Source organism: Mauremys reevesii, linkage group 3 (genome assembly GCF_016161935.1).
Source record: "Mauremys reevesii isolate NIE-2019 linkage group 3, ASM1616193v1, whole genome shotgun sequence".
Classification (NCBI taxonomy): Eukaryota; Metazoa; Chordata; order Testudines; family Geoemydidae; genus Mauremys; species Mauremys reevesii.
Genome location: NC_052625.1, coordinates 127,258,057 through 127,280,093, shown reverse-complemented (window position 1 = coordinate 127,280,093; position 22,037 = coordinate 127,258,057). Strand labels below are relative to the sequence as shown.

General features: G+C 41.5%; 1 protein-coding gene across 2 annotated transcripts in view; it reads left to right on the top strand.

The window, feature by feature from the left end:
- FIG4 (FIG4 phosphoinositide 5-phosphatase) overlaps window positions 1-22,037 on the top strand; it is a 163,682-nt gene that overhangs the window by 75,498 nt on the left and 66,147 nt on the right. For both annotated transcript variants that reach the window (XR_005595880.1, XM_039529156.1), the window contains exons 11-15: window positions 1,578-1,711; window positions 3,243-3,359; window positions 4,704-4,749; window positions 6,322-6,470; window positions 12,969-13,135. Coding sequence is in view for 1 of the 2 variants with exons in the window: in XM_039529156.1 (XP_039385090.1) it covers window positions 1,578-1,711; window positions 3,243-3,359; window positions 4,704-4,749; window positions 6,322-6,470; window positions 12,969-13,135 (613 nt within the window). In the remaining variant the exon portion in view is untranslated. The remainder of the gene's footprint in view (window positions 1-1,577; window positions 1,712-3,242; window positions 3,360-4,703; window positions 4,750-6,321; window positions 6,471-12,968; window positions 13,136-22,037) is intronic.

Sequence of the window (22,037 nt, the reverse complement as noted above, 5' to 3'; positions counted from 1 at the left end):
GGCAGCGCAGCTGCAGAAACTGGCCTGACTCTGTGCTCTGTGCTGCGCAGTGGCGTGGCTGGCTCCAGCCGGGCAGTGCAGCTGTAGCATGGCCAGCCACCGGTGCTCCAGGCAGCGCGATAAGGGGGTGGGCAGGGAGCAAGGGGGGGTTGGATAAAGGGCAGGGGAGTTTGGGGTGGTGGTCAGAGGGTGGGGATGTGGCTAGGGGTCGGGACAGTCAGAGGGCGGGGAACAGGGAGATTGAATGAGTGCAGCAGTTCTGGGGGGCAGTCAGGAAGAAGGGGGGCATTGGATGGGGCAGCAGGAGGCAGTAAGGGGCACAGGGGTTCTGGGGGCGGTCAGAGAGAAGGAGTGGTTGGATGGGGCAGGGGTCCTGGGGCCGGGGTGCAGTCAGGAATGAGAGGAGGAGTTGGATGGGGTGGCAGGGGGCAGTCGGGTGGGGGTTCCGGGGGGCAGTGAGGGGACAGGGAGTGGGGGAGGGGTAGATGGGGCAGGTCTCCCAGGGAGTGCTGTCAGGGGGTGAGAAGCAGGGTGGGATAGGGAGCAGGGGCCGGGCCACGCCTGGCTGTTTGGGGAGGCATATCCTCCCCTAACCAGCCCTCCATACAATTTCCAAAACTCGATGCGGCCCTCAGGCCAAAAAGTTTGCCCATCCCTGTTCTAAAGTTTTGAAGAGCATGGTGACCAGAGACAGTCAGTTCAATTCACTACTTTCTTTGTTTAATAATTCAGTTAGTTTTTAAATGCAAAATGTGTTTTGATAATTTATTATGTATCCAGCTCCAAAGGTGGTTTTATTTTACTAATAAAAAAATAAAATGCTGTTTTGTGCACTTTAATTGAATTTTAATTTCTATCCAAATAGAGCTTGACACAAATCACAAGTAACAAATTAATCTAGTAAATAAGAAAGGCATCTTTCACTATTTTCTAATATTATGAAAAATGTAAAAATTAAGAGTCTAAATAAATGTTAATTCATGTAATTGCTTAAACAAATGTATATAGATATAGTGTATCCTCCTGGTTAGCTAAAAGAAGCACCAAATTTAGTGTAAAGGCTATATATAGTTACAAATCAATATGCTTTAATGGTTACCAATCCAAAGAGAATCAATCTTGCTTTCAGAAAACGAAGAAGTAGAAATATGAAACAAGTTTAAAAATTATGATTTAAACCAAGGTTTCCTGCTTGCTGATTTCAATAATAAAAATCAGCGATTTAAATAAATCTACCCATTTTTTGCACATATATAGTATGGCTATTCTAATGTATTTCATAATATAATTCTGTTTATCATAGATTATAAAGCCTAATATACTATTTAGAATTTTACTGAATTTCCTCATGTTTGATCATTTTTAACAGTCTGCCTTAATGTTGCATAAATGCTCCCCTGCCCCCCCCACCCTTTTCTTATGCATGCTGCTTGTTCTTCCTGTCTTACACCTATAAACTATGAAATACTAAAATCAGGGATGGAGGTGTGTGAGAGAGAGATTGTATACAAACATTTTAACATTTAGACCTGTTAACTCAAAAATGTTAATGCAAATTTTTTCTGGCTTTGATTAAGGAACGTGAAAAAAGAAAGCATGAAAGGATTCTGAGTGAAGAACTTGTTAGCGCAGTGACATATCTCAATCAATTTTTACCCCCAGAACATGCTATTGTGTATATTCCTTGGGATATGGCCAAATACACAAAAAGGTGGGCAAATTCTTTCTCTTTATGGATATTGTCATAGTTCATAAGTGATCAGTGACAGGGATAAATGTTTTTTAAATTTCTTTGCTATATCTTGCCAGTGTGAGGGTGGTTTTAGGAGATCAGAACATTTTTACAGGTGTGAGGAGGGAGGAAGTTCTGTTTCATGAAGGATTTTGAGATTTCAGAATTTGGTTTGTTCCAAAAATCTGGTGAAAACCAAAATTTGAAATTACCCAAAATTTTCCTTTGGAGAAAAAAGCCTTATTACAGGTCAATTTAAATGTTTTGACAAACTAATTTTGTTTTTATTTGTATTATAATGCAAAATTAAATTTTGAAAGTCATTTCAAGGCAAAACAAAATCAAAACGTACCATTCCAAAAATGTGGAAGTATTTTGACATTATCAGAACTTTTTTCTAATTTTCTTCCAAAAAAGGACCTGGGCAGTGTGAGTGCTACTGAAAATCAGCTCGCATGCCGCCTTCGGCACGTGTGCCATAGGTTGCCTACCCCTGCCCTACACTATGTAAGGCAGCACATCCTCCAACTGCATCAGTTCCATTGCTGCAGAGAGCTAACTGAACCTTGCTTTTATGTCCTCAGGCTAGATGATTATAGTCTTAATTCTTTTATCCTTCAGTAATTAACAATTTTTAGTTAGTGTAGTATGGGTTATCGTAACCTAGATATCTACCTTGGGTAGTCCCTAGGCCATGAGTCCTGTAGGAGCTTCAAGAAATGTCGTGTCCATGTCAGATGCCTCATATGCCAGGGTTGGGGGACAGACTGTGAATCCCAGTGTGTGGTTAGTCATGTCTTCACTTTCCACACATTTGAGGGAGACACATTTGTGTGATGACCTGGGTGACTATAGGCCAGTTAGTCCGACATCAGTCCCAGCCAAAATAAGGGGGGAAAGTCGATACGTGATTAATAAAGATAGGAATATAATTAATATAATCAGTAAACATGTTTTTTATTAAAAATCTTGTCAAACAAACCAGATTTCATTCTTTGAGATTAAGGTTTGGTTGCTAATGGTAACTACAATACTTATACTTTTGGAAAGCATTTCACTTAGTACCACCACATGACATTCTGATTTTAAAAAATTGGCAATCTATACAGCATTAATAAAGCACATTAAATAGATTATGAACTGGATGACTGATAGATATCCAGAAGTCATTTTCAGTGAAGATTCATCATTGAACAGGGGCATTTCTAATGGGGTTTTACAATCATTGGTACTAGGCCTGAAGCTATTCAACATTTTCATCAATGATCTGGAATTAATTATAAAATCACTGATGATAAAATGTAGATGATGCAAAGATTGGTGGAATGGTAAATTTTAATCATTTACCAATGTCCCTTTTTAATTATGTGAAGTGAGAAAAACTGGCATGAAAACACTGTTATTGACATAATGTTTGGTCAGTAGATATGAAAGAAAATCACTGACAGGAGACTTTCCAACCAGTGAAAATTAGAGAAGAGTATTCAATATTTGTTTTTTCTCCCCATAGCAAACTGTGTAATGTCCTGGATAGATTGAATGTAATTGCGGAAAGTGTAGTGAAGAAAACAGGATTCTTTGTAAATCGTCCTGATTCCTACTGCAGCATCTTGCGGCCAGATGAAAAGTATGTATGAAAACAAGAAAAGGAAAAAGGGTAGGATGAGTTTGTGTGTGTGTGTGTGGGGGGGTGTTGGGGGGTGAGTTTACATAAACCTGTGTGTGTGTGTGTAAATATATACACACACATGCTTATACACATGAAATATTCCTAAATCCCAGCAATATGTACTCTCTCTAACATGGCTTTTTAAGGATTGCAGTAATGTGAAAATTATAATTTAATGTCCAGTTAGAGTGAAAAAGACTGCAACCAAAGGGACATAGTCTATAATTATCCACACACTGAACAAGTGTAAAATATGCCGCTAATTATGCTACTTGTCTCTTCAGGGTAAATGTGTACTTGTGAAATTTGGTGTAGTTGGTGGTTCTTGCTACAATAAACACTTTACAGATTAAGTCTGAAATGTTCATTTTCCCCCTTTATATTTAAACAATTCCTGAATTCTTGAAAGATATAACAAACAGTTCTTTGTTCTGAGAACAGCTTCTTTTGCTGCTTCAGGGCATGCACTTCATGTTGTATTGCATGCTTGAAAGCAAGATATGCAGTATCTGACCAGATAAAGCAAGCACAATTTTGAATTTAAAGAAAGCATTTTCTAAGGAGTGCCAGGAAATATACCTGTCATCTAAACTTGCTAGTTCCTACTCTTGTATACATTGTAAGAAATTCATATTTTTAGAAAAAAATGTCTAGGGAAGTCAGATTATTTTTATTATAACTTTTTAGAACATTACAGAAGTTATCTGATACACTGTATGTTCCCAAATCTCTAAACTGCAAATAAGTTATTTAATTTTCAAATTAATGATAAAATGGGATATGAAATCAGGTTTTACTTTGAAACCTCAATTTGGCCCTCATTGATTTATGACATAATTGAAATGTATGTATTTTATGTAGTTTTTTAGGCTTATTATGGAAAATTCCTTCAACCTGTCCATAAACATTAGTTAAAAAATATTTTATGTGATCACTTTCCCAACTTGGGGGGAAGTCTCTGTATTCTGATAAGGTCTATAACTTGCATTTTGGTTTGGAGGTGGGGAGAAGCATATTGTACTTGGCTTTCTTGGACTAATTTGTTGTGAGCCTTAGCACACGCTTATTCCAATACTGGATTTCCTGCATTGCAAGCTAATTGCAACACATGTCATACCAGATATGTATAGTCGCATTTTCACCCACTCATGTGTATTTTCAACCACTCAGAGATTTCAGACTCATTTTTAGCAGGTTATTAAATTCTTCCCTCTATTTCACTGAGCCTGACACATATGACATGACCTATAATCCTTACATTAAGTAAACTTCGTAAGGCATGGTATTTTGTTTCCCTTCCAGATGGAATGAACTGGGAGGTTTTGTTGTTCCCACTGGTCGCTTACAGGTATTGAAATAATATTGGTTTATTATTACAACAGAGTTTTATTGACGTAAGTCAGTCTGATAGGACAGGATGCTTTCAAAGAGCCATCTACCATAGGTGCAGCAGGAAGTATTGTTCATGAATCAGTAGATGACTGTTTTTCCTCTGAGTCAGTACTTTACTAATATAAATATATATTTTATAGTAGCGCCCAGAGCCCCCAAATGGGTTTAGGGCCACACTGTCTTTAGATAGTGCTAGAAAAAAATGTGCTGCTGGAAATATCTTCTTGACAAATGAAATCTGAGAAATATATTACATTTTAAATTTAGTTTCCATTTCTGAAGCTAGCAATAGTGGCACCAGTCTCACTGAAAGTTGCTATCCTTTGTAACATTAACAGTACGTAGGCAACAAGCCACACAGTACAGTGCTTGTAATAATTTTTTACATCTTGTCTTATAATCAGAAAAAATGTACTATTCAGTATTGAAAAAACTGCATTGTTCAAACATTAAAATTTTAGTTGAGTGTGGAATAAACATGCTTCATTCTGATAGTAAATTAATGTACATGGAAACAAGTATTTAAAAGCATTCTCGTCTTCACATTGTTGCACATTGTATAATTATGGTTACAGTCAAAAATTAAACAGGCAGTTTGACTCAAAATACTACTCTCTTTATGTATAGCATGGTGAAAGAATTACTGGTTTATGATTTTAAATATGGATGTCATGATTGTATATTCTGCACACAAGATACAATGTTGCTGAAGCATTATTTCCTTCTACTTATGATCCTTCATAATTTTATACTTTACATAATCTAGGGAACAAATGCTTAATTCCATATTAACAGAACATCAAGGGTTTGATATTTAAGGCTAAATAGCTGAGTGAGCCTAATTTTAATCTCTCTAAAAGAAAGAAGAACATGCAAGCCATTTGAATGTTGCCTTGATTTATACATCTTCAGGTATTGCATGCCTACCTGTCTGTAGTGCATTAACAAAATAAGCCATAAATCAGATCTCATTCATATGCAAATATTATATGGTATTTATGCTTTCAGCTCTTCAGATTATAAAATACCAAGCCTTATGTAGGCATTATGGAATTGAAGAACACAGACACAGGTGGTATTTAGAAAGATATGCAGGTTGTAATCTTTAACAGAACTTGTACATCTGTTGCCTATGAATAGGAGTGTTGACAATATTAACACCATTGTCCTATGGCCACAGCAATATGATAGCATGCTTTGTTTTTTATATTTCAGTGTTAGTAGCAAGACTTAAAAATGGGAACTTTATTTTTACATTGCAGTGGCACCCAACATTTTTTTGCAACAAATCATAAGTTTGTTTATGAGAGGAAAGAAGAGTTTAGTGTTTCAGGAAGCTGATAATAGTGAAACTCTTTTGAATTGAAGCTTTAGCAGTTTTCTGTAACATAGACAATTGCAGCCTAAATTATTTAAGATCTTGACCTATTAATGCAAGATTTTGAATAATTAAGTATTTGAGTAAGCATGAATGTAATGATTGGGAACTGGTTGAAGAATCTCCCATTTATTCTTTCTTCTTTCCTAGACTGGTGTCCTTCGAACCAATTGTGTTGACTGTTTAGATCGCACTAACACAGCCCAGTTCATGGTGGGGAAGTGTGCTTTAGCCTATCAGCTCTATTCTTTGGGGTTGATTGATAAACCCAATCTGCAGTTTGACACAGATGCTGTTAGGTAAGGTATTTCACTGTTTGTTAGTAAAATATGTTGGTTTTTTCCTGGCATTAATTTTGTAACAAATATTAAACAGTTATCTTTTTCTGTGGATTTTTATATTTTGTTGTTTTCATAATTTTTCTTTAAGTGAAAATACTAATGTTTAAATGAAATTAATGTTCAGATCATTTTTTTCAGCTAACTGAATTATCCATTCATCCCTCTGTATGACATTTAACATAGAAATCAATGTAACTTCAAGATTACCTTTATTTGATTAGTATGCTTATCAGGCTCCTTTCAGGATAACAAAACTGAGCACTTCTCTTTTGATGCTTAAAATTCAAATGTGAAAACTCTGTCCTTTAAATAAACATAATAAAAGTGTTTTATAAAGCTTTTAATTTTTGCTTTGCAGTTTGCCTTTAAAGTGAGCTAAGCATAATTTTTTGCCAGATGTTTCCACTAGCCAGAAATACAATGCAGAAATACATTTCAACTTATTTTTCTTCATTTTCCTTTCTACAGTATCTTCTTGGTACATTTTGGTGCATTGAAGGCGGGGGGGGTGGGGAGGTGGTGGAATGCATCCTTCTGCAATCTCTCTCTGAACATTTTCCAATTATACACATGTGCCTTTGATGCTGAAGTTGGAACCTTCTGAATATTAGTGACCATTAAAGCTTGCAAGAGTGTTCTCTCAGGGATTTGGACATTTGGGCCTGATTGTATAAATATGAGGGACAATTGAGGCCACATTGTTTTCCTTATTATTGTAATAGAGACCTCTGAACTCATGGCTTCAGGTAGTTTAGTATTTCTTGCATAGTGTAGCTTATTGGAGCAGCAGGATTGAGGGAGATATTTCCATTGTTTTTGTTTGTTTGTTTTAAAGTAAAGATAGGATTTTATGAGTAATAGTCATTGTTGGTGTTCATGCTGATGGGGTGTTTGGTTTGTTCATAATACTGACTCTAATCAGTTTGGTGTTCTTAACTTCCTGTTAGCGCTGCTTGAATTTCCTGATGGCAGATTCAAAGCATTTAGGGTTTGAGGTGAGTCTCCTGTAATGGAAAGATGCCAGTCTCAGACCAACATGCTTGCCTTCATTGTTTTGGAGAAAGAAATAGCTACAGTCTTTACCTGGTAGTCCCACAAAGGGAATTGCCTGTCACTGTTTCTAGGGGAAGAATGGCTCCTCCACGTCTCCCTCAGCTTTACTGCAGTCTTGGCTAAATGCTTTGGCATCAACAGTTATCTCTGCACAAGGGTGCTCGAGGGAAGGAAAGTGAGTCAGATCTGTATTCTGCTTCTAAGAAGCCTAAAAAGAAGACTACTGGATCTCTGGAGATGGTGATGCATATAAAGAAGAAGAAGCACCACATATCTGAGAGGTCCCTCCTATTCTTATTCCCATTCAAAGTCATAATAAGCATAGATCTGGGAAGACCTTTGTTACTAGAGGGTTTAGTGGCCTTCCTATTGAAACAGATTGAACAACTTTCAATCCCAGAGGCAGACCCCTTTGGAACAGTCACCTGCTCAATACCGCAGATCTCTGATACAACCATATTTCTCTAAGCAGAAGGGAATAGAGGCAGAAGAAACTGTTTTGCTGCGTTGCCTTTGAGGCATCAGGTTTGATGGGACATCAGAAAACCTCCAGACCATATTACCCTCACAATTTCTTTTGATCTTCCACTTCATTGGCCCCTTTTCTCTTGGGTATTGAGGGATTTTTTTACCTTTGGACAGTTGTATGACTTACTGTTGTGCTTGCTGCATACTCGTTTCTGCTTTTTGAAGATAGATGAGGATGTGTTACTTTACGTGGCCTTCTCTGTATGGATATCTGCTTCAATTATTATGTTTTTTAAATCTCTTCACTTGCTGAATGATTTTTAGATTGGATTTTCAGATTTACTCATCAGAACAGTGGAGGAATTATTTGAGATCATGCATAGAAGCTCCTTCTATACATCTTCCTCCTATGCATCTACCAGAACTTTAATTTCTAGGAAGGAAAGGGGGGAAAAAAATTCTGAAAATTCTCATAATGCCAAAAAGCCGGAATAAGCAAACCTATCTGTTTTTGAATAAAATAAGACAGAGTACTATGCTAGTTTCCATTGTTTTCTCAACTCTAAGTCCAGAAACAGACTTGAACTTTTTAAAAAGTTGTTATATAACCTCTACCCAGATATCATTTGACCCGATATAACACGAATTCTGTTATAACGCTTTAAAGCAGTGCTCTGGAGGGGCGGGGCTGCTCACTCCGGCGGATCAAAGCAAGTTCTATATAATGTGGTTTCACCTATAACGCGGAAAGATTGTTTTGGCTCCTGAGGACAGCGTTATATTGGGGTAGAGGTGTAGTAGCCAGAAATCATGTGTTGTATGACAGAAGTATTTGACTCCTATCATTTTTATACTGTTGACCTGCAAATCTGCCACTCCACACCTAATCTGTCTTTTTTTTAATCCATTTCCACATCTCATCCTTTCTCCATCTGACATCTCTTTTTGGAAGGTTAAAGCTGACCTTATTTTTCTGCCCAGTCTTTTTTCTCTCTCTCTTTCCTCCATTACTATACCATCATCCTTCCTTGGGGTCACCTTTGATTCCTTCCTCTCATCCTCCTGTCACATCTAGGCTATGTCAAAATCTTTCCACTTCCCCCCGATGCAAGTTGTTTTTTTTCTCTCCCACAATACATCCAGTCCTAATTTCTCATTTTGATTAAAGCAGTCGCCTCCTCTCTGATCTCCCTGACATTCACATAACAGCTCCATTTCCAGTCTGTCTGAAATGCAGCTACTAAAATTATCCTCCTATGTATTTGACCACATTCACCTTTTTTTAAGTTTCCCTTCTGTATTGCATCACATTTATACTTGTCTTGTCCCTAGTTAACGCTTACTCTTACTGTCTGACTTAGTAATGAGACAATGTTTTGATATATTCAGACTTTCAAAGTTATTCTTTTTTTCAAGGTCTTTAAAAAAAAAACCACAAGAATGATCATATTGAGTCAGAACGATGGTCCATCAAGCCCAGTTTCCTGTCTTTCAACAGTGGCCAATGCCAGATGCTTCAAAGAGAGTGAACAGAAGAGGCAATCATCAAGTGATCCATCCCCTGTCATCCAGTGCGAGCATCTGGCAGTCAGAGGCTTAGGGACACCCAGAGCATAGGGTTGTATCTCTGACTATCTTGGCTAATAGCCATTGGTGGACCTGTCCTCCATGAATTTATCTAATCCTTTTTTGAAACCAGTTACAGTTTTGTCCTTCACAGCAGCCTTGGCAACAAGTTCCACAGGTGAATCCCATCTAGTCCTGGGGATTTTTTACTGTTTAATTTAGCAGTTTGTTCAAAAACCTCCTCTATTGACACCCTCACCCTCCATCTGGAACAGTTCTTCAGATTTGTCACCTAAAAAGAATGGCTCAGGTGTGGGATTCTCTCTCTCACATCTTCTATAGTGAAAACCAGTGCAAAGAATTAATTTAGCTTCTCTACAATAGCCTTGTCTTCCATGAGTGTTCCTTTAGTATGTCAATCGTCCAGTAACCACACTGATTGGTTTGGCAGCTTTCTGCTTCTGATGTACTTCAAAAGTTTTTTGCTCTTAGTTTGAGTCTTTTGCTGGTTGCTCTTCAGATTTTTTTTATTTTTTATTTTTTTTGGCTTTCCTGATTATACTTTTACACCTGACTTGACAGAGTTTATTCTTCTATTTTCCTCATTAGGATTTGACTTCCCTTTTTAAAGGATGCCTTTTTGCCTCTAATCACCTCTTTTACTCTGTTGTTTAGCCATGATGGCATTTTTTGGTCCCCTTAACTATTCTTTTTAATTTGGGGTTTCCTTTTAATTTAAGCCTCTATTATGGTGTTACGGTATTGTGTCCATTAAGCTTGTAGGCATTTCACTCTTGTGACTGTATCTTTCAATGTATGTTTTAACTAGCGTCTTCATTTTTGTGGAGTTCCCTTTTCTGAAGTTAAATGCTACTTTTTTGATATTTCCCCTCCCACAAGGATGTTAAATTTAATTATATTATGGTTGCTATTACTGAGTGGTTCAGCTATATTCACCTCTTGGACCACCTGTGCTCCATTTAGGACTAAATCAAGAATTGCCTCTGCCCTGGTGGGTTCCAGGACTAGCTGCTCCAAGAAGTAGTTATTAATGGTGTCTAGAAACTTTATCTCTGCATCCCAGCCTGAGGTGACATGTACACAGCCAATATGGAGATAGTTGAAATCCACCATTATTATTGAGTTTTCTATTTTTGTAGCTTCTCTAATCTCCCTGAACATTTCATGGTCACCATTGCCATCCCCGTAAGGTGGTCGATAGTATATTCCTACTGCTATACTCTTATTATTGAAGCATGGAATTTCTAGCCACAGAGATTCTATAGCACTGTTTGATTCATTTCAGATTTTTACTATATTTGACTCTGCTTTCTTACACATGTAGTGCAAATTGTGCTTACAGGTGGTTTAACAGTTAATTAAATTTACATAAAGACAATTTCATTGTTAAATTGCAACAGTTTTAAATGAGAACTCCCTCCTGAAGGGGTTATAAAATAGCTGAAGGCTAAATCTTGCCTGAGCATCTGTAGGGGACTTAAAGAGCAGGACCTTTATAAAATGTATCCTTGTAGGTTTATAACTAGCAGGTTCTTTCTAAAAAGCCTGGCTGACTTGCTTATTTTATAGGCCTTGATCAGGATATGCAGGTTGGATACAGGAGAATGAAACAAAAACAGAGATGGGTTTAAAGTGGCATGCTGCAACTTTATTAAGTCAGGTTTATTGGCGGTGGGATGATGATGATGATGATGGAGTCTCCCATCAAGCTCAATGGATGAGCTACAGTCACTTATTGTGAGTCCTGAAATGAAATCAAAGACCAATTTTAGACCTGCAGCCCTGTTCGCATGTATCACAGGTTAAGAGAATTTGTAGATGAACATGTGCTGCTTTTAGCTTTACTCCTCACACGTTTCTCCTTGATTGCAGCAGTCCACGAGCTCTCAAAATCTTTCAGACTGAGGTGGCAGAGGTGCCACCATCAGATCTTGTCAGATGCTGAGAGCTCCCAGGTATTGTGATCAACATTGCAAGATTGGAAGTTGTCTTGAGAGAGTGTTTTTGTAATGTTTTCTTGGTCTGCAAATAAAACAAGTTCTAGTCTGCAATTCTTCATACAAGACTGCCTTCAGTATTCTACTGTCAGACTTATGGACCTCACCATCTCAGCTGCAATCACTATAAAAGCTTTAATGCCCATGACCACACCCCAGAGATACCAGACATTTACTACTTGTGTCAAGTGTGGTGGTAAATGCCTCATTCCAAATAACTAATATTCAGGGTTGGACTCCATTCTGAGTCCTTTTCCCACCTCCACAAAGGGGAATATGGTATCCTGGAGGGGTTACCTTTTTCTGTGAAGATTTAAGATCTTCCTTTCTTCCTACAAGCCATCATCATCCACCAGTCATTTCCCTGGTTTCTTATTCATGTTTACTTCTGGGAGCTATAAGGATATATAGTCTCATTTAATAAATATTTAAGTATCTAAGGTATTATAACTAATGAGCAAGCGTAAGTTTGGTTTTAGAGCCCAGTTCTGCAGTGATTACCCTACTTTGGCAAAACTTCCACTGAAGTGATTATCTGAGTAAACACTCCAAAATTGGACCTGGAATGTGTGATCACAGTATTTGAGACTTCAGTGTGATTAGGCTAGTGATCATTTTTATGTTCTCTGTTTTTGTAAACTGGCAGCAATACCTAGATTTTTTCCTCCTATATATCTCAAGAATTCCACAGTGATTACTTAAAATGAATTAATTAAACTTTTAATATTAGGGAAAATATTTGTTTCCATTTCTGAACATATTGTTAAGGTTTTATAACTCTACGATTAATTTCACTGTTAAAATCTACTTGTTTGTTAAAATAATCACAAATGTATGTTTACTTAGCCTTCTTATGGTCCCTGATGTATACCATTGATACCTTTCATTCATATATAAATAGACAGTGTATCCATGTGTATACATACATAATGTGTACAATAATTTCTTTGTGCATGTCCTGATAAGGCTAATATCTGAAGTGGGCAGCAGGAGGAGGTTATCAGAAAAGTTTGGTGCTTTGATCTTTTAGACCAGAGCAGATGTAGAGTTAGTTGCCCAGTACATGCTTAGTCTAAGAGGAATGTTGTGAAAGAACACTTAACTCCTCTTACACCTCTGTAATCTTTACTAGCTAAATTAACATTTTGGAAAGAAGACACCTGGCTTTTCTGGTTCAGAAGTATGACACTCATTACATAAACTATTTTCAGTTAATTTTAAATTCTACCTGTTTACCTTTAAGTCTTTTTAAAACTTAAAGGTAAGTAAGGCATAAAATAGAGAGTAGAGAAACATTCACTTTCTAGCAGTAGTGATAGAATTCTCAGATATTTTGGTTTCATTGGTTTAGATTGTTTGAAGAGTTGTATGAAGATCATGGAGACACACTTTCTCTGCAATATGGAGGTTCTCAACTTGTTCATCGAGTAAAAACCTACAGGAAGATAGCACCATGGACCCAGCATTCCAAAGATATTATGCAGACGCTCTCAAGATATTACAGTAATGCTTTTTCAGGTAAATGGAATTCTTCATGAGTGTTTTCTTGTAAGCCATTATTTAGATAGCAAGATATTTATATCTTGCTTTCTCTGCATTAGTAATCATTGCTTGTCAGCAATTGGTTTATGCAAATTTAGGGAAATAATTAAAAAAGAGCAATTTAAAAAAGCTGGTTACTTTGATCACTGAAATTCTGTGATAATAGAATAATATCTTTTATTCGACCAATTTCTCTTGGTAAGAGAGACAAGCATGAGCCACACAGAGCTTTTCTTCTGGTCTTGGAACAGTATTCCAAGCATCACAGCTAAATACAAGATGGAACAGATTGTTTAGTATAAGTAGATAGCACATATTCTAAGGGACCATTCAAGGGAAGAAAGATTTTTTTTTTCTCCATTAACCTCTGGATTTTACATTGAGAAACTTTTTAGGATAAAGAATTAAGTGATTTGGTGGTGTTGGGCTCATTACTGATGCTAATCTGACATGTCCTCTGGTTTATTTTTTTTCATTGTAAAACCCGCTGAATTCTCCAGCCACAGCCTTGTATTTCCCATTTGAGAATGTTACATTTTGTTTTTCAGATATTAATGAATTATGCCAACCATGACCAACCCTGTGTGTTAGGGTATGATGTCAGTATTATCCCTGTTTACGGATGGGAAAGCAGAGGCATAGAAAGATTTAGTGATTAGCCTAAAACCACACTGCAAGTCAGTTTCAGAACTGCGATTAGAAACTGCCTGCTCACTGCTAGGCTCATGCCTAACCCATTAGATCACACTGTCATTTAACGTTTGTTTGTCCATTTGTAAAAATGGGTGATAACAATAATTGGCAGTTACATAGCACTTTTTCATATGTAGTCCTCAGAGCCCTTTGGGGTAAGCATTACTAACCACATTGTACAGATGAGATAGATAAGGCACAGATTGGTTAAGTGATTTGCCTGGAGACACTCTGGTCTAGTAGATGAGGTCTGGACCTACAAACAGGTGACCTGGATTACCGTTTTGATTCTAACACTTCCTAGCTCTGTATCTTAACTTCTCTGTGTCTCAGTTTCATTTTCTGTATCTGAAAAATGGAAGTAGTGATGATTGCCTCCTGAATGGGGGTACTGAGACGTAAACAATGTTTCCAAAGTATTAAGGCAGGTCAGTGGCAAAAGTGAGAATAAAACTCAAAAAATGGCTCAGTTGAATTTGCTGTAATTTAAAAAAATAGTAAATAAAAATTCACTTTTAGGCAGAGACTAAGCATAAACAAATTCCTTGTATGTTGAATTTTTTTGAGACCGTTATGAGCATGAGAAAAAGTAGAGGATCGTAAAGGAAGTTGGAACTCAGCTCTTTTACTGCAGCAGATGCTTCTACTTCTGCTTAATATATTGTAATAAAGTTACATCCTTCTCATACTTTTAAAAACAATGAATATGAGCAATCATTTAAGCATGCCCTTGACAAGCTCTCTGGGCATTCTGACTATTTGAATTCCACCATTTTTTTCCTTTTAACTGTTGGCAGAAAAGTTGGAAGAGCATGTTCTTCTTCAAGTGCTTGCTCATGTTGATTCCATTCTAGGTGTGCACACATCCACATGCGTGGTCATCTGAGACTTTTGCCTTCGTGGAATCTGTAAGGCCAGCTGTGGTGCCCCCGCCTTGAGTGCGGTTCTCATGCATCTGTATGTCAGATACCACCAGCCCTACGCCTTCTCAGTTCCTTCTTACCGCCCATGGTGGTTAGTCAAGTGCCTTTCCTTGCATAGCAAGAGCTAGCAGTTTCGTCTCTTCTGACTTTGAGCCTTAGGGCCTTGTAAATAGTTGTTTATAGTAGTTAGTTGTTAAGTGTAGTTAGAAGTTAGAATCCCAGCGAGGACTTCGCCCTGGGTAGGGCATGCCCTGGTGTCCAGGCTTTAAGCCCTGCATGGACTGTAACAGCCCTGTGCCCGTAAGTGACCCTCACAGCAACTGCCTCAAGTGCTTGGGGGAATCGCTGTGAAGGACAAGTGTCATATTTGTACAAATTTTTGACCCAAGACTTAGAGCAGGATATTCAGTTTTGGGCTCTCCTCATGGAGGCTGCTCTTCATCCGGCTTCCGAGCCATTCCACCAAGACTTGCCTAGTTCCTCAGTGTATACTCCCCCAGTACTGGGTTCTTTCCAGCACTATTCCCTGCCACCGGACCCAGAAAGAAAATGAAGAATCACAGCTCCCCGGCACCGGGCAAGACAGGCCCTGGGGCATTGGGCAAAGGACCCAGTTCAGGCTGCCCTGCCACTCTAGAGCCACACTGATGTCGCGCCCCCATCTGGGCCCTTAGCCCCTTAAAGGATCCACCACCGACTCCCGGGAGCAGTAGGGGACCCAAACTTTGGATGGCATCGACCAAGGGCAGAAAAGAAGTACTTCATCCCAATCAAGGGGTTCGAGTACCTTTTATACACATCCACCCCAGGCTTACTGGTTGGCTCTGTGGCCAGGTCAAGCAGGGGCACACTAGATCAACCTCCAAAAATAAGAAGGCCAAAAGACTGTACAGACCGCCTGCAATTCCAGGTGGGCGAACCATCAGGCCCTCTTCGGACTCCTGCCATAAGTTCAAGGAGTCCCTCTCTCAGGGTCTGGTCCAGGAATTCAGCACCCTGGTGGAGGAGGGCGCTACCGTGGGCAGGTGCTCTCTCCAGATGGTATAGGATGCAGCAGACTTGGCAGCTAGGATGGTCGCGTCGGTGGTGGTCGTGAAGCGCAGCTCCTGGCTTCAGACCGCCGGCCTATCCTAAGAGATGCAGACCTCTATCCAGGATCTCCCATTCGATGAGAGTGGTCTCTTTTTCAGAGCAGACTGATGCAAAGCTGCATGGATTAAAGGACACTCAGGCCACCCTTGATTGCTGGGCATGCATATACTGCAATCTGCATGGAAACAGTTCCGGCCTTCCCTGCTGCCATGGCCTTGACAGCCTCATCAAGGGTCTGCAAGGAGAAGTAGCAGAAACTCGAGTTTTAGTTGTTGCCACCCTTCCTCATCCCCCTCACCTGCACAGCCTGGCCCAGCAAAGCATACTGGGGGCCAGAAGTACTCATTTTGAACGTGCATTTGGGAGCAATGCCCAGTCAATTCCCCAGATCCACATTGTTCTTTCCTCGAGCATTTTCATCCCTACCGTTCAGCTGGACATAGTATCTCAGGGCTATAAACTGCAATTTTTGGCTGCCTCACCTTCTCACCCCCTCTCTTCCCCATCCCTCTTCAGGGACTCTTCTCATGAGCAATTCCTCGTCCAAGAGGTCGAGACCCTCCCGCACTGGGGGCTGTGGAGGAGGTCCCTCGGGACGTGAAGGGAAAAGGTTTCTATTCCTGCTACTTCCTAATTCCGAAAGCAAAGAGGGGCCTCAGACCCATTCTGGACCGGTGTCACCTCAACAAGCCTCTCAGAAAGTTGAAGTTTCGCATGGTCTCCCTGGCCTCCATCATCCCCTCCCTGGATCTGGGAGACTGGTACGCCACCCTTGACCTGAAGAACAGATATTTCCTCCATTTCATAGTGGGCGGATGCCATTTTAAATTCACAGCACTGCCCTTTGGGCTCTCATCGGCACCAAGGGTTTTTACAAAATGTATGGCACCAGTGGCTGCTTACCTGAGATATCGACGGGTCCAGGTTTTCCCGTATATCAACGACTGGATCATCAATAGCAGGCCTGGGAGCAAGTGCAGAGGAGCCTCGATTTGGTGCATTCCATATGCCACGACCTGGGCTTGTTAATAAACAAGAGAAAAAATCCACCTTAACGACGGTCCAGCGAATAGAGTTCATTAGGCAGTTCTCGACTCCACGCAAGCCAGAGCCTTCCTTCTGGAAGCGTGTTTTCAGGCCATATTGGACCTGATCTCCCATGTAAAGAACCACATGCTCACCATGGCTCACATCTGCCTGCGGCTGTTGGGCCCCATGGCCACGTGTACATACATGGTCAACCATGCTTGGCTCCATCTCCAGCCTCTGTAAGCATGGCTGGCGTCAGTCTACATCCCCAACAGGCATGACCTACACTGGGTAGTGAGCATGCCAGACTACAACAGGGCATCCCTGGATTGGTGGTTGGACCCTGGGTCGGTGTTGGAGGGAGTCCCCTTTGTGACCCCATCCCCGTCGCTGACCCTGGTCTCCAATACTTTGGACCTGGGCTGAGGAGCCCACCTGAGCACCCAAGGCCACTGGTTGCAGAACAATCTGGCCCTCCACATCAACATCAGGGAGCTCAGAGCAGTTCACCTGACCTGCCAGGCTTTCTTGCTCCATCTGAAGGGCAAAGTAGTGCAGGTCCTGACTGACGATACCACTGCAGTGTATTTAATCAACAGGCAGGGGGGTGCAAGCTCTTTGGCCCTTTGTCAAGAAGCTCTCTGCCTTTGGGAGTTTTGTGTGTGGCATGCCATTCATCTGATAGCTGTGCACCTGCCTGGAACCAGGAATGTCTTGGCAGATTACCTCAGCAGGACTTTCTCGTCTCGTGACGAGTGGTCGCTCCATCCAAAGGCGATCAGCTTAATCTTCCAGAACTGGGGGACTCCCCAGGTGGACTTGTTCGCATCCAGGCAGACCAGAAAATGCCGCATGTTGGGTTTGATCCGTGGGGTGGACAGGGGCTCTCTGGCAGACGCCTTTCTCTTTTCATGGTCAGGAGTGCTGACCTATGCCTTCCCGCCAGTACCATTTGATTTACAGGATCCTTGTGAAGATCAACCAAGAGAAGGCGAGAATTATCTGAATAGCTCCCACGTGGCCTCACCAGCACTGGTTCAAAACATTACTGAGCCTTTCTGTAGCTGCCCCTCTGGCCTGATCTGCTGTCCCAGAACTACAGCAGCCTTTTTGCACCTGAACCTGGCGGTGCTGCAGTTGACGGTTTAGCTACTACATGGCTAAGCACAGATGAACGAGCATGCTCGGCCTGTGTTCAGCAGGTCTTGCTGGTTAGCAGGAAACCCTCCAGCAGAGCAACTTCCCTGGCCAAATGGGAGGTTCATGTGCTTGGCCTTGAAACAGCATATTTGGGCTGATCAGGCCCTGCTGCAGGAGATACTGGATTATCTGCTGCACCTCAGACTCCAAGGTTTGTCCCTTTCATTGATCAAGGCCCACCTGGCTGATATCTCGGCTTTCCATCCTCCATTCCAAGGCAGGTTGATCTTCACTCACGACATGACAGCACAATTTCTGAAAGGTCAGGAGCGTCTCTACCCACATGTCTGGGATTCCCTGTCTCCCCTCCACCCTCCGGGACCTGAATCTTGTGCTGTCGAGGCTCCTGGGGCCTCCCTTTGAGCCTCTGGCTTCCTACTCTCTCCTGGAAGTTTTCGTTCCTGGTCGTGATAACGTCAGCCCACAGGGAACATGAGATCAGGGTGTGTACTTCAGAGCTGCCCTATATGGTCTTCTATAAGGATAAGGTCCAGCTGCGTCCACACCCAGCATTTCTGCCCCAGGTAGTTTCCTAGTTTCATACTGGCTAGGACATATACTTTACTCGTCTTCTTCCAAAGCCTCATGGGTCAGATGAGGAGCACAGGCTACACTCCTGGATGTCAGGAGGGCGCTGGACTTCTACATAGTGTGACAGGGTCAGGCCAGATGGCTATAGGCGAGTAATAAAAGATAGATACATTAGCCCCAGATTAAGCTCATCCCTTTTCCCTGAGTAAGATGATGGGCTGTTCCAGAACAATCAGGAAGTTGCTGGAACTAATTATGGCAGGCAGGCTAATTAGAGCACCTGGAGCCAATTAAGAAATGACTAGACTCAGTTAGGACAGGCAGGCTAATCAGGGCACCTGGTTTTAAAAGCACCTCACTTCAGTTAGTGAGGTGCATGCAAGGAGCTGGGAGCAAGAGGCACACAAGGACCTGAGAGTGAGAAGGCGTACTGCTGGAGGATTGAGGAGTACAAGAGTCATCAGGAGGAAGGTCCTGCGGTGAGGATAAAGGTGGTGTTTGGAGGAGGCAATGGGGAAGTAGCCCAGGGAGTTGTAGCTGTCACGCAGCTGTTACAGGAAACACTGTAGACAGCTGCAATCCATAGGTCCCTGGGCTGGAACCCAGAGTAGAGGGCAGGCCTGGGTTCCCCCCCACATCCTCCCAACTCCGTATTTGATACAAGAGGAGTTGACCTGGATTGTGGGTCCCACCAGAGGGGAAGGTCCCTGGCCTGTCCCCCGAGCCACTAGGTGGGTCAGCAGAGACTGCAGGGATTGTTCTCCTTCTTTTTCCCATGCTGGCCAGTGATGAGGTTAACTGAGTGAACGGCAAGTTTGAGCCACTAGCAAAAGTGGCCAAACTGTGGGCTGCTGTGAATCTACGAGGCAAGCAAATCCGCCAATAAGTGCAGGACCCACCAAGGCAGAGGAGGAATTTTGTCACAATAGATAGAACAAAGCTGTTCTTTAAGTCAAAGCAGTTGTTCGTTGCGGTGGCCAACAGAATGAAAGGTCGCCCATTGTCTGCTCAGAAGATTTCATCCTGGATCATGACCTGTATCCACTACTGCTGTAAGTTGGCGAAGGTGCCTCTGCTGGCTATCATGATGGCACAGTCGACTAGGGCACAAGTGTCGTCAGTGGCCTTCCTGGCATAGGTACCGACCCAAGAGATCTATCAGGCCGCTACCTGGCTGTCTCTCCACACCTTCGTGTCTCATTATGTGCTTATCTTGCAAGCTCAAGACGATGCTGGCTTTGGCAGAGCAGTGCTGCAAGCTGCAAGATCATAAACTCCGAGCCCACCCCCATTGATACTGCTTGTGAGTCACCTAGAATGGAATCGACATGAGGAAGCACTCAAAGAAGAAAAAACAGTTGCTTACCTTTCATAACTGTTGTTCTTCAAGATGTTGCTCGTGTCCATTCCATTACCCATCCTCCTACCCCTCTGTTGGAGTTGCTAGCAAGAAGGAACTGAGAAGGCATAGGGCCAGCAGTTCTTGATATACCGAAGCATGAGCACTGCACCCAAGGGGGCGCCACGGCTGGCCCTATGGATACCCCTAAGGCAAACGTCTTCGATGACCGTGCACGTGGGCACGCGCACACCTAGAATGGAATGGACATGAGCAACACATCTCGAACAACAGTTACAAAAGATAGGTAACTTTTTTTTTCTAGGTATTATTTCTATTTTTTTATGCTTTTCATACAGAAAGTTATGTGGCACTATAGACTTAAATGTTAGTGTTACAACCCGTATGATTATATGTTTCTGGAATCTAAAGTAATCTGTTAGTTTACTGTGTCCAGCCCCATACGTGAATAATCTTCTAATGTTATATGAAATGTGGCAGAGCTCTGACCTTGCTGCCGTGGGTCCTGCGCTTCTAGCCTCAGTGGCTCACTGTGACCCTCCATGTAGCCCTTCTCTCTCTAGGGCCAGGGTTACAGTCTGCTGAGCCCTTTTCATCATAGGCCTGCAAAGAGGTTGGTGAGAGAACTCCCACAGTCTCTGTTCAGCCTCCTGTCCTGACAGGGACCTGTCTTCCCCTTCCAGGAGATGTTCCTGTAGTGGTGGGTTGCGGGGAACCCGGGCCCGCCCTCTACTCCGGGTTCCAGCCCAGGAACCCTAATGGTAGCAGTTGTTAGCAGCCAACCTTTCACTGCCAGAGTTGCTACATTTCCCTGGGCCACTTCCCCACAGCTCTCCTGCTTCTCCCTTCTTCACCCTTACCTTAGAGCTCCTTTAACGATGGTTTGAGGGGTGTCTTCAGTAACCAGCCCTTCAGCCGCACTTCCTCTCCTCTGGCTCCCTGACTCCCCTGCCTGACTGGAGTGAGCCCTTTTTATAGTATCAGCAGGGCCTTAATTAGAGTCAGGTGGTCACATTAACTGAATGGCCTCACCTGACTCTTTACAGGTTAATTAGAGTCAGGTGTTCTCATTAGCCTGGAGCAGCCCCTGCTCTGGTCAGTCAGGGAACAGAAAACTGTTAATCCAGTGGCCAGTATATCTGCCTTCTGCTATTCTGCTGTACCCAACTGGCCTGGGTCTATCACAGAAAGCAAACTAATTGCTGTGCTCTTTTTTAGTCCTGTGATGTTACAGTCCCAGTTCTGCTGAATCTGTCATGATTTAGTAATTTGTCATAAATTCAGTTGGAAACACAGATTGAGAGCACTAGATTATTTATTTTAGACTAATTCAATCAAGTAGCCCCTTCAGCTCCTGGGTTTTTTTTCTAACAGCTTAAAAAATGTGCTAGAACACACGTACAGTATATAGTATCTCTTGAAAATCTGTGCAGGATCTTCCTACCTCCTGTACATAATTTCAGCAACCAGTGATAACGTTAAAGGGGAAAAAAGCTGTTTGTACTTTCATCAGTGCTCCACTTTATACTGATTTGTACCAAAAGCAATACTTTTTTTTATGCACGATTTTCCATACCAGGTCAGGAAGTTGGTCCATAAAGCCCGGTATCCTGTTTCTCTAATGGCCAATATTTCAAAGGAAGACAAAACCTTGCATGTATATGATGATCCAAAATTGGCATAAAATTATACAGCCTTAAAATATTGGGGGATCACTTCTTCCCAGTTCATTAAAATTTCTGGTGTTTGGCCCTTCACTGGTCTGAAGAGTTATCTGTAGAAGATCTTTCAGATTATATTTGAAATCTGGTTTCAGACTGAATTTAGGGATAAAATGAGAGCGAGAAATCCATTGATAACCGTTCTTCACCTTTTGTTAAATTTAACACACAATTGCATGCTTATGTTTATAAGTACAGAAAGAAAGCTAGAACCCTGATGCATTACAACCTTTTAACACTGGCATTTTTCTGTTACTGAAGAAAACTCTAAAGGGACTATATAGTACAGTTGCTGTTGGCAATTTAGAGATTTGTCATAGGCAAATATT